Genomic DNA, 12043 nt, shown 5'->3' on the forward strand with positions numbered 1-12043 from the left:
ACTGTTGGGAAAAATAAGTCCACTAGAAAGAAGGAATTGCTCTTCTGATGCTTGAACAGGAGCAGAGACGTGTGACAATATATGAAACATGAAAGTGTAACAGCAGGGTTGGAGAGATAGCTCAGTGTTTAAGAGCATTGCCTGCTCTTCCAGAGGTCCTGAGTTTAATTCCCAGCAACCACATGGTGGTGGCTCACAGTCATCTGTAATGAGATCTGACGCCCTCTTGAGAAAGTGTGACAGTGACTTCTACTACATAGTTCACTGTACATGGGTGCACCCAGACTAATGGGCATGAGCAGAACTCTTAACTTGAGTTAAGAAAAGATAATAAAAGTAATATCCTACACGAGTTTAGCTAGAAGAGATAGTCAAATAGAGTGAAGGGGGAGAGGTTTACAGGCTTGATCTAGAGGAGGGCTGTGCATGCTTACTTCTCTGTGCCTTACATCTTCCTACTTGTCCTGATGTACAAACCATCTACAATCTTCTCGTACTCAGCATTAAGAGTCGTAAGAACTCCAATTCCTAGGTACTTAAAAAAAATGACTTTTTAAAAATGAACCATTGCCAGGCAGTGGTGGCGCACGCCTTTAATCCCAGCACTCGGGAGGCAGAGGCAGGCGGATCTCTGTGAGTTTGAGACCAGCCTGGTCTACAAGAGCTAGTTCCAGGACAGGCTTTAAAAAAGCTACAGAGAAACCCTGTCTCGAAAAACCAAAAAAAGAAAAAAAATAAATAAAAATAAAAATGAACCATTAACAGATATTTAAAGTTTGACATAATTTACCTCACATGGCTAATGAATAATTAAGGTTTCTCTTTACAAAAATAAGAAAAGTTATAGCTACTTGATGTTAACTTCAAGCTGCAAATTCTGTATCCAAAACTAAAGTTGTTTCTGGGGTTAAGCTAACTAATTTCACTGTTTTTCCTTTTAACTTCATATACAATCCTTTCGTTTTCTGTTTTAGAAAGTCTGGAAAAAGAATCCAGAGACAAGGATGAGAAAATAAGCAAGATCAAAGTAGTGGCTGTGAAGGCCAAGAAAGAACTGGACTCGAGCAGGAAAGAGGTAAGCCAGCACACAGGCCCAGGAGTTCAGAATCCTGTGTTGTGGAAAATCAAGTGTTTCTGTGCACAAAAACCACTCACTGTGTTCACAACAGGCCCAGACATTAAAGGAAGAACTTGAATCTGTCCGGTCAGAAAAGGACCGCCTGTCTGCTTCTATGAAGGAGTTCATCCAAGGAGCAGAAAACTATAAGGTAAAATTCACTGTAATAACAGGATTTATTCATAAGTAATAGGTATACTAGAATTGTAAAACTTGTACATAAAATACTTTGTTTTTGTTAGTTAGTAAAATAGAAATGCCCCTGTATTTGTTTTTGTATATTGTATACATAAAGGGTTAGTCTTTGATTGTATCTGGTTTTTGTTACTTTTAGATAGGGCTTCACTATGTAGTCCCTGGGCTCAAGAGCAGGCTCACTACCTGCTCTTCCAAAGGTCCTCGGTTCAATTCCCAGCAACCACATGGTGGCTCCCAAGCATCTGTAATGAGATCTGGTGCCCTCTTGAGGAAGAGACCTGGTCAGTCATCCTCATCAACTTAGACCATGAAACCCAATATGGACGAGTTCAACAGAACCTCCATATACAGTTTGCCCATGCATGCTTCCGCATTGCCGGTGCATAAGTTTCATTTCCATGTAGCCCTGGCTGGCCTGAAACTCACAGAAATCCACCTGCCTCCCAAGTGCTGGAACAAAAGGCATGTGCCACCACACCTGGCAAAGTTAGCCTTTAAATAGTGCCTTTAAATTATTGCTTCTTAAAAGTAAAGTCTATTTGGGGATTTCCTTTAATTAAATGTGAGAAATAGATGGCTATAATGATTTAATATTTTCATGGCTAAGTGAATATATCTAAAACTCTAGATAGATCTATCAGAAAAGTAAGTAGGAACAAAATTACTTGAAGGTAATAGACTTGTTTAATAACGAGACTCTTAACAATTTGTTTCAAATCTAATAAAATCACTAAATGCAAAGTAAATATTGCATTTCTTCATATACTTATTCAATAATATTTATGTAGAATGGCTAAATTCCCAATTCTGGACAGTTGATGTCAACCAGGTAGACCACCAGAGTTTCCTAAATTCTTGTCCTCTTAGCCTTAAATTCTGGTAGCAGTAACAGGTAGACAAAGGACAGGGTAGTTGCTGTGTAGAACGGTGACAGGGAAAGAGGATAAACAGTAGAATTCTAATGTCAGACTCGGACAGATTAACCAAAGGTACAGAGTTTCAACACATATGACAGACTGTCTTCCAAACACTTGCCTGTCTCACACGTGTATTTCTCAGAAGAACCAATAGAAGTATCTTGTCATCACCAGCTTCCGAGTGAGCAGCCTTACAGTGTTAGGAGACTAGTAATATAACAGAATGGGAATCTTGCCTGTTGGTCCCATTCTGTTCATTTCCCGACTAAGTTATAATATACCACACAGAGTAGCAAACAGAAATAAAAAAGAAAATTTAGATATTTGAGAAAAATATAATCCATCCAGTCTTTATTGCATTCTCACATCAAAATAAATTCTGTATGTATGAAACATTTTCCAATATCTAAAATAAAATCCTCAGCCCTTTTTACTGACTTTGGTACCAAGTACTTTTTCTGAACTTAAAAGTAATTTTTGAATTTGCATGTTAAGAAATCAAAATATTAAACTTAGACCTAGTTTAATTCTGGAAAAAATAGTAGATTTGAGAACTGTAAAGTATAAAAAAGCAAAATCCTGGCTATGCTGAGAAACCCTGTCTCAGAGGGGGGTAATAGGCAAAATCCTAATGTAACTGACCCATGATAGATGAATAAGCTCATATTTAAATTTTAAATGTGTTTTTAATGGAGTTGTAAGACTGTATATATTAAGGGTGCTAATCTTTTTGTCATATTGCCAAGTGCTAGTTTTATTTTCATATTTTATAGTCAATATTTTAAGAATGTCAAATGTGCCCTAAAGGCATCAAGATGTCTAGATTTGTGTTCTCACCTAGTGGATGCTTCGTAACTTAAAGCTAAACCTTGTCTTTATTGCAGAATCTTTTGATAGAATATGATAAGCAGTCAGAACAACTGGATGTGGAAAAAGAGCGCGCTAATAATTTTGAACATCACATAGAAGACCTTACCAAACAATTAAAAAATTCAACTTGTCAGGTAATTTCGACAAGCAAATTATAGCAAATGCATTTTAATCTCATTTTTCTCTTGCATAGAAAGTTAAACTGTAGTCAGAATCAAAAATTCTTTCTCTTGCATTTTTCTGTGTTTGGAGAAGAATTTGAAACTTAAATAGCTAGCACACCCTGTTTGGCTTAGCCCTTTCTCACTATTGACTTGTGGGGGCTCTTGTCGGTGTTTATTTTAGGAGCACAGCACTGTGTGCGTAAGCTTGAAGACTCCGGCTAGCCTCAGCCCACCAGGATTTGGGTTTGGGTTTTTTATTGTTTGTTTTGTTTTGTTTTTTGCTTTTCACTCTGTTCACACTATGGAAGGCTTAGAAGCTTTCTGGCTTGCAAGGTTTGCTAGGTCAATATCAGCAGTATTGTTTTTTAATCTTAATTCTTGACTTAAAAGAGTAATTCTGTGGGGTCGATTGTGAAATCACTTTTCATACTGTGCTAATGTTCTCATTAAGCATTTCATCTATGTAAGTTGTGTGCTCACAGTAATGAATCATTTGCATTCTAGTGTGAAAAGCTAAATTCAGACAATGAGGATCTCCTGGCTCGTATTGAGACTCTGCAGTCTAATGCTAAGTTATTAGAAGTACAGATTTTGGAAGTCCAGAAAGCCAAAGGAATAGTAGATAAAGAACTGGAAGCTGAAAAACTTCAGAAAGAACAGAAAATAAAGGTAAGAATAGCCCCAAGATTTGTTCCCGTATATACAGTGGCATTTTAATCACATATTGCTTGAATGAAGAGTCTTGCTGAGTACATTTATGCATATACCCTAGTGAATTCTTTGATGTACGCCATCTCTACGTTATAGAATCTGTCCTAAGCTATGTTTTTTTCTGGGCATACAGGTTTTAAAGTTTAGAAACATTACAAAACATCTTCTGTGTTTGTGTATGGTGTGTACTTTATACCTCCTAACAGATGTTGGTTGTATTGTGGATTGTTTAATTTTTAGGAACATGCCAGTGCTGTAAAGGAGCTTGAAGAACTCCAGCTCCAATTTGAAAAAGAAAAGAAGCAGCTTCAGAAAACCATGCAAGAACTGGAGCTGGTTAAAAAGGTACAAAACTAGTCTCCAGAGAGAGAACTCAGTGGCAGAGTGCCTGCCTAGCATGCCTGAAGCCCTGGGTTTGGTTCCCAGCACCTCAGAAACAGAGAGATGTTTATAGAACTACATGGCTCATACTGTTGCAGTTCCATACACGGGAAAAATATTTTAAGTATTGGTTATAATACTAAAATAATCCTTTATAAACTCTTAGCCTCAGTAAATTGAAACAGTTGTCTGTTCAGAAGAATCTAGGCTCATGTGTGATTGCAGTATAAAACATCAAGATTTAATTAATTTCAAAGCTTAAAATTTACTTTGATTAATTTCTCACTACTTTTTCAAAGAGTATTCTGTAAAAGGTATTATATTACCTAAAATATTAATATCATAAATGAGAACTCCATAAGACTAGAATTACTACTAATTATGGTTAATTAAAGTTAATCCAAAAAAAAAGAGTTCCAAAAGTTGAGTTTTGAACTTCTAGAGAATATTTGATAAAATTAGAGCTACAAACTGTGGAGCTTTTTATTTCCTTATTTCTTACATTGTGTCTGTACTACAGAAATAAAACCTACTTATCCTTATGTTATGATTTTAGCAGTTCCACAGGTTAACTGCCGTACTAATATGTAAGTCTTTTATAATGTGCAGGATGCCCAACAAACGACATTGATGAACATGGAAATAGCAGATTATGAACGTTTAACGAAAGAATTAAATCAGAAGTTAACAAGTAAAGACAGTAAGATAGAAGATTTGGAGCAAGAAATAAAAATTCAAAAACAAAAACAAGAAACCCTACAAGAAGAAATGAGTGAGTAAAACAATTCTTTTTTTTTTTTTTTTTTTTTTAATAGAGTCTCTGTGTAGTCCTGGCTGTCCTAGAACTAAGTCACAAAAATCTGCCTGCCTCTGCCTCCTCAGTATTGGGATCAAAGGTTTGCACTACCACACCCAGCCATTCATACAAACCCAGCAAATGTGACTAACAATGCTCAAATTATTAAAGACCATAGGCAGGTCAAGCCTTTTATCATTAAGAGGTTAATAGTCATCTGGGCAGTGGTGGTGCACACCTTTAATCCCATCACTCAGGAGGCAGAGGCAGGCAGATCTCTGTGAGTTCAAGACCAGCCTGGTCTACAGAGCTAGTTCCAGGACAGGCTCCAAAGCCACAGAGAAACCCTGTCATGTAAAAAAGAAAAGAGTCAGCATAGTGACTGTTCCTTTGGCCCCTCAGTCACGTAGAAATGTGTTGTTTACTTTCTAACTATAAGGGCTTCTTCTCAAATATTCTTATCGTGTTCCAATTTAAGTCCCTTGCAGTTACAGTACTTTGTGGTTTCTAGTCCCTTTCCAGTGTTGAGTTTTGGGTTTGGCCTGCCGTGTAATGTCTCTCAGTGACTTTCCTTTGTGTGCTTGACAAGAATGTTATTGTGTACCATTTGTTGGACATCAATTAGGTCATGTCAGTTGGGTGGAGAGATTCGGGTCATTTTCAAGTCATAATGATTTTTCTCTCTTCTACTATGTAGTGAGAGAGCTATGTTGAAATCTCAAGCCATAATTGTGACCTCTTTTTCTCTTCTCAGTTCTGTCACTTTTTTGTTTCATTTATCTAGAAACTCCAGTGTTGGCTGCATTCACACTTAGAATTGTTACGTGTTCCTAATGATTTGATCACTCTTGCTGTGACTGTCCTTTTCTAACCCCCGTATTTACTAATACTTAAACTATTTTAGCCTTCTTTTGGTTGTAATTTACATTTGACTTTTAACCAAAATGTCTTTACATTTAGCTCTTGTGGTATGCTCTCTGTCACAATCCCTGGTGGTGATTGAACCCAGAGACTAACCTAACTCCCTTATGTGTTCTTCTATATTTTACATAGATGATTGATTTTTAATTGTGTGTGTGTATCTGTCTGTCTGCCTGTCTGTCTGTCTGCCTGCCTGCCTCTGTATAGATATAAGCATGAGAGTGTAGGTGCCCACGGTGGCTAGAGGAGTCAGATCCCCTGGAGACTGGAGTTACAGGCAGTTGTGAACACAGCTCCAGTCCTCTGAAAGGACAGTAGTGTACCCTTAACCACTGAGCATTGCTCCAACTCCCATGACCTTTTAAATAGCATTATAATTGGGCCTTACTTTTTCCTTCAAACTAAAGCTCTGCTGTTGAAATGTTTGAGCCATGTTTAGAATGATTGCCTACGAAGTCTGGACCTTGTAGTGATCCTTGTCTTGTTCTCTTCTTTTTCTTCTTTTTTAAAAATTATTTTTTTTGATCACTGTATCCCTTTTACTAATTTGCTGTACTTTGATTTTGGTAATTTAGATTTTTAGTTTACATTTTGAGTTTATCATTGATTACCTTTAAGTGAATTTCTGGAATGGAGTTTCTGGAAGTTTCTATCACTGTGTCTTCATAGTCACTGATCCATAGGATTAGATACTATTTATCTAATCCCATTTAGTGAAAATTTCATATTAGATATCGAATGCCATTTTTACCTCGAAGTTTTGTTTGGTTCATTTGTTTAGATTCTCTATTATGTTAATATTTTCCTTTAAATTTTAAATATATTTAATACCCGTTTAATGTTTTTGCTTGCTAATCATTTCTAAAAAATGTGGGTCTGTTTCTGTGCATTTCTCTTCTCCTAATTGTGTGTCATATTTTCCTCCCGAATCCCTGTACATTCACAAGGCTGGCTTCATTCACGCTGGCTGGTAGCTAGAGGGTAGTCACAGCCCTGTGTGACATCTGTTCTTTCCCTTGACAAAGATACCGCTTGCCAGGGTAGGGCATGGGATTAGAAAATATAATAGTAAAGAGAACGAAGACGCACGTGAAATAGTAAAACAGAAAGCAAAGGATAGTACTGGGAGGGAGTTTCAATGAATATTGAAGCTTGCCTGCATTTAATTTTTCATACACTTTTATACCCCAATACAATAGGGGGAAGAAGACAAAAGATTAACATGATATAAAGGACAACTATAAGAGTAATTTGCTTCAGTACTTTGAGACATCAAGTCTTAGCATTCTGTTCTTTAGGCAGTGAACCCACACTATACCAAGTATCCTGAAGGCGACAATTCCCAAGGTCACATCTCCTCTTTCAAAAGAAGGAGCAGAAGTATGCTTGAATATCCTGACTATTGGTCAGGGTAGAGTGGATATACCTGTAAGGGCCATCTTAATGACAAACAGACCAAACAGCCACACCCTAGGTGAGGATGTGTAGCCACAATTGTTAACAACTTTGAACAAGCTAAAACTCTCTGATCTTCAGACAAGGTGGAAATAGGCTCACAGTTTTGGGCCTCCACAAATCTCAGCAGGACCAATAGCTGCTTCAGATTCCCACTCCTGTGTCATATTCTGCAAGTTGCTCCCGCGCACAGAGCCAGGACAGGAAGCATAGCTCACCTTTGTTTGCCATCTCCTCCCTCACTATTCATTGTTCTGATGTCTGCGTAGGAAAGGTGCTGTTAGCCAGTTGATTAATTGTTTATGATCAGAAAGTTTAAGTCTAGAGCCTGTTACTCCCTCATGACCGGAAGCAGAATTTCCATAAGTCATGTGAAGACTTTAGATGTGTGAATGAAGAGGAGGCAGTCTGAAAGGTGACACTAAGGTAAAGCCACACAGTAAAATCAGATAAAAGGTCACTCCCTGAGGCGCTTCCTGTGTCTCTTTGTCAACTCTGTAAGTGTGTTAGAAAGCATGCTAGAAACCAGAAGAAAGAGAAACGTGATCAGAAGCTGGGGAAATTGCCATAGCCATGCAGATCGTGGAAGAGTGGGGTAAAGAGTCACGGTAGAGAAGGAAACCACATGGTGTTCTAAAGGGGCAGGGTGCAGCCGCATGGGGCTTACTCATTACTCTCCACAAATGGAGCGCTGTACATGTCTCTCTGACTGTGACTTTACCACAGGTGTGCATCTCCTTTCTGTACTCACCCCTTTCCTGCCCACTCTGGAATTCCCATGGAATCCTCCTAATGCTAATGTTTCTTGTCCTGTGAAACTTCCCTCATTCGTGTTACGTTCATATAACCTTTGGGCGTGGGTCATTTGTTCTTGGTTTTTGTCTGTATTATAGTTTGATTTGTGCCTTAGTGAGCACTTTTTCATTAACAATCATCCCACGAAAATGTTATTGCCTCTGACTCGCTATCACAAAAGCAGACGCCCACGTATTTGCCTTCTGTGTGGTACAACTGTAAATACACTGTACCTTTGAGGCACTTTTTGTATTGTGTCTTGGATTTTTTTTCTTGAGACAGGGTCTCATATACATTAGGTTGGCCATACACTTAATTTGTAGCCCAGGCTGACCTCTGCCTCCCAAGTGCTGGGATTATAGGCATGCACTATTACACCCAGCCTTTTTAAAGTGTTTTTAAAAATTACTACTGCCAGATGTACACTAAATATTAGTATGCTTTTATTTAAGCTATATATATACTTAAATATTTACCAATTGACAAAATTTGCTTTAAAATAATCCAGTAGACCAAAACTTTGCATATTTCTTTTATAATGGACTAAGTAGTAACTATTTTGGCTTTGTAGGCTACATAGTCCATGTGGTGGTTCCTCAGGACACCAGTGTGATATGCTAATTCAGCCGTAGACCATATGTACATGAAGGAGCCTAAGCATGTTCTGTTTTTAAACTATATTTGGAAACTAGCCGGTGAGCTGCGTTTTGATGAATGTGTCAGGGTGCAGTAAGACTGGCTGTGTGTTAGGAAGTGTTTGAGGTGGCTGATGGACACAGAGGAACACATTGTCAGCTGTGTTTGAAACACCCTACAGGAAGAGATAAAATGAGGTTCTTGTAAGTTAATATGAAGAAAACTTGTCACTTGTGTGTCGTGTTCACTAGTAAAAATCTGTGTTGTCTCTTTCTGCTGACATTTCTTCCCGAGCTAGCTTCCCTGCAGTCTTCAGTACAGCACTACGAGGAAAAAACCACCAAAATCAAACAGCTGCTCGTGAAAACCAAAAAGGAGCTGGCAGATGCAAAGCAAGCAGTATGTTAATTTCTCAGTACCATATTTTATGACTTACAGTTCTGAATCACTTTATTGTTTAACTTAACCAGATTCTCGTTCTATAGGAAAGTGATCACCTACTACTTCAAGCGTCTTTAAAGGGCGAACTGGAAGCAAGCCAACAGCAAGTAGAAGTCTACAAAGTAAGATTTTGAAATTTTTGAAAAGCTTTTTCCATGTAGAAATAAAGTGCTATACAGATGAGCCGGAGAGCTGGTTCAGCAGTTCAGGGCACTGGCTGCTCTTTCAGGGGATCCAGGTTCAATTCCCAGCACCCACATGGTGGCTCACAACCATCCATACACCCCTCCTGCTGCCCCCGTTCCAGGGACTTTGATAACTTGTGCTGGCCTCCATGGGTACCAGGCGCACATGTGGTACATAGACATATGTACAGGCAATACATCTAAACACATAAAAAAAAATAACAGTAACTTTTTTTAAAGAAAGAAAACTTTCTAAATCAGGTAAGAAATTACCTTTAGGGATACTTAGAAAGACTACTCAACATTTTGACAAAGCAAAAACAGTGAAGTTTAGTAATACTACTTAGCTCAAGCTCAATGACTGTCATGTATTTGAGGATCTATATTATCTAGAACAGTGCATATAAAATAAATGTGGCCAAAAACTTCTGAATCCTCTCACTGAAAATACAATCACAAGAAGCAATGTTTGAGGTGGTCAAATATTTGCTGTATTTTTTTTTTATGTACAATGTCTGGTGCTATTTAATTAGCACCATTATAAATATATAGTCTTTAATTGTACAGATACTAGTTTAAGAAAACAATAAATCAACCTGATAGTGAGGAAGCATTATTCACACTGTCTCTGTTTTTGAGATAATTATAATACCTGAAAACAATCCATACCTAGTTGTGCCATTTAATCTGTCTCTCCCCAGATTCAGCTGGCCGAGATCACATCCGAGAAGCACAAAATCCACGAGCACCTGAAGACTTCTGCAGAGCAGCATCAGCGCACACTGAGCGCGTACCAGCAGAGGGTGGCGGCCCTGCAGGAAGAGAGCCGAACTGCCAAGGTGTGTTCTTCCCTCCAAAACCACGGAGATTCTCCCGGGACACATTACCTTTGCAGTGCTCTGCAGTTAAAAGCACTTAGCAGATGCTCTACACCCAACAGCATGGACATGTTGACATCATTGGGGTAGTATTTGTGTGTGTGTGTGTGTGTGTGTGTGTGTGTGTGTGAGTGTGTGTGTGTGTATTTGCCATCATGTATGTGTGGAGGTCAGGGGTCAGTTTTTAGGAGATGATTCTGTACCTTGTTGAGACAGTGTCTTTCTTATTTTTGCCACTGCACTTTGTGCTCCAGTCCAGCTGGCCCCATATACTTCTCCTATCTCTGCCTCCTGATTTCCCATCTGAACACAGGGGTGATAAATGCATATCTTCTGATCTGGCTTTTGTTTTTTAAACATGGGTTTCAGGACTCAAACTCAGGTTTTTAGGCTTGCACAGCTAGTACTTTTAACTGTTAGCCATCCCTCCAGTCTTAGTGGCATTTTTTTTTTTTTAAAGGAAAAGCATGAGTACACTTAACTGACATTTATGTCTTATAGAAGGCCGCCCAGAACTGAAATATTCACACAGAAATTGTATTAATTACAACGCTTGGCCTATTAGCCTATGCATATTTCTAGCCCACTCTTATCTCTTAAATTAACCCATTTCTATTATTTTATATTTCACCATGAGGTTCATGACCCTACTGGCGAGGTTCCACCTGCCACCTTGCATCTCTCTCCTCTGGCGGCTCCATGGCGGCTCCTCAACTCTGCTTTCTTTCTCCCACAATTCAGTTTAGGCTCCCCCACCCCCAGAAAAAGAGAACATGGCTGGGCGGTGTTGGCATACGCCTTAATCCCAGCACTTGGGAGGCAGAAGCAGGTTGATTTCTGTGAGTTCCAGGCCAGCCTGGTCTACAGAGTGGGTCCCAGGATAGCCAGGAGTGTTACACAGAGAAACATTGCCAAAAATAAAAAAGAAGAAAGAAAAATGAGAGAACATAGAGGTTAAAATGTATGAAATAATAGAAGCAAACAGTGTAATTATGAAACTTGTGAGTCGTGAGTTAGCTACTATGGAGGAAACAGGAAGTCAGCGATTTTAAAAAGGGTCAGGCTAAGAGAACTGGGTTTCTATTTTGATTAAGTCTGGTATTTGGGGTTTTTATTTGTCAGTGTTATGAGACAGGGACTCATTCTATGTCCCATACTGACCTGAAACTCCTAGAATGGACTAGGCTGACCTCAAATCATAGCAGTCCTACTGCCGCCTCCTCCTGAGTGCTGAGATTGCAGGGATGAGTGACCATGCCCAGCCCCAGAACTCAGGTTTTACCAAAGTTAATAAAGGCTAAAGTGGATACGAGCTATTTTCTTCATTTTCACAATCAGAATTTTTTACTTCATTTCATTAGACATAGAAGGATTGTGTCACAGTGACATTTTCTCTCTCTTTTAAATGTTATAGGCAGAACAAGCTGCTGTCACCTCTGAATTTGAGAGCTACAAAGTCCGAGTTCATAATGTTCTAAAACAACAGAAAAATAAGTCTGTGTCTCAGGCTGAAACTGAGGGAGCTAAACAAGAAAGGTAAAGTCTAAGGTTTTCCCCATACAAATACAGGTTGTTCCC

At 38.7% G+C, this 12043-nt stretch overlaps 1 protein-coding gene across 2 annotated transcripts in view; it reads left to right on the top strand.

Annotated features, from left to right (window-relative positions):
• Gcc2 (GRIP and coiled-coil domain containing 2) overlaps positions 1–12043 on the top strand; it is a 42330-nt gene that overhangs the window by 15715 nt on the left and 14572 nt on the right. For both annotated transcript variants that reach the window (XM_038343051.1, XM_038343052.1), the window contains 10 exons: positions 975–1075; positions 1170–1268; positions 3117–3236; positions 3771–3935; positions 4218–4322; positions 4968–5130; positions 9260–9360; positions 9447–9524; positions 10289–10426; positions 11880–12001. In XM_038343051.1, the coding sequence (XP_038198979.1) occupies positions 975–1075; positions 1170–1268; positions 3117–3236; positions 3771–3935; positions 4218–4322; positions 4968–5130; positions 9260–9360; positions 9447–9524; positions 10289–10426; positions 11880–12001 (1192 nt within the window). The remainder of the gene's footprint in view (positions 1–974; positions 1076–1169; positions 1269–3116; positions 3237–3770; positions 3936–4217; positions 4323–4967; positions 5131–9259; positions 9361–9446; positions 9525–10288; positions 10427–11879; positions 12002–12043) is intronic.

Source organism: Arvicola amphibius, chromosome 9 (genome assembly GCF_903992535.2).
Source record: "Arvicola amphibius chromosome 9, mArvAmp1.2, whole genome shotgun sequence".
NCBI lineage: Eukaryota > Metazoa > Chordata > Mammalia > Rodentia > Cricetidae > Arvicola > Arvicola amphibius.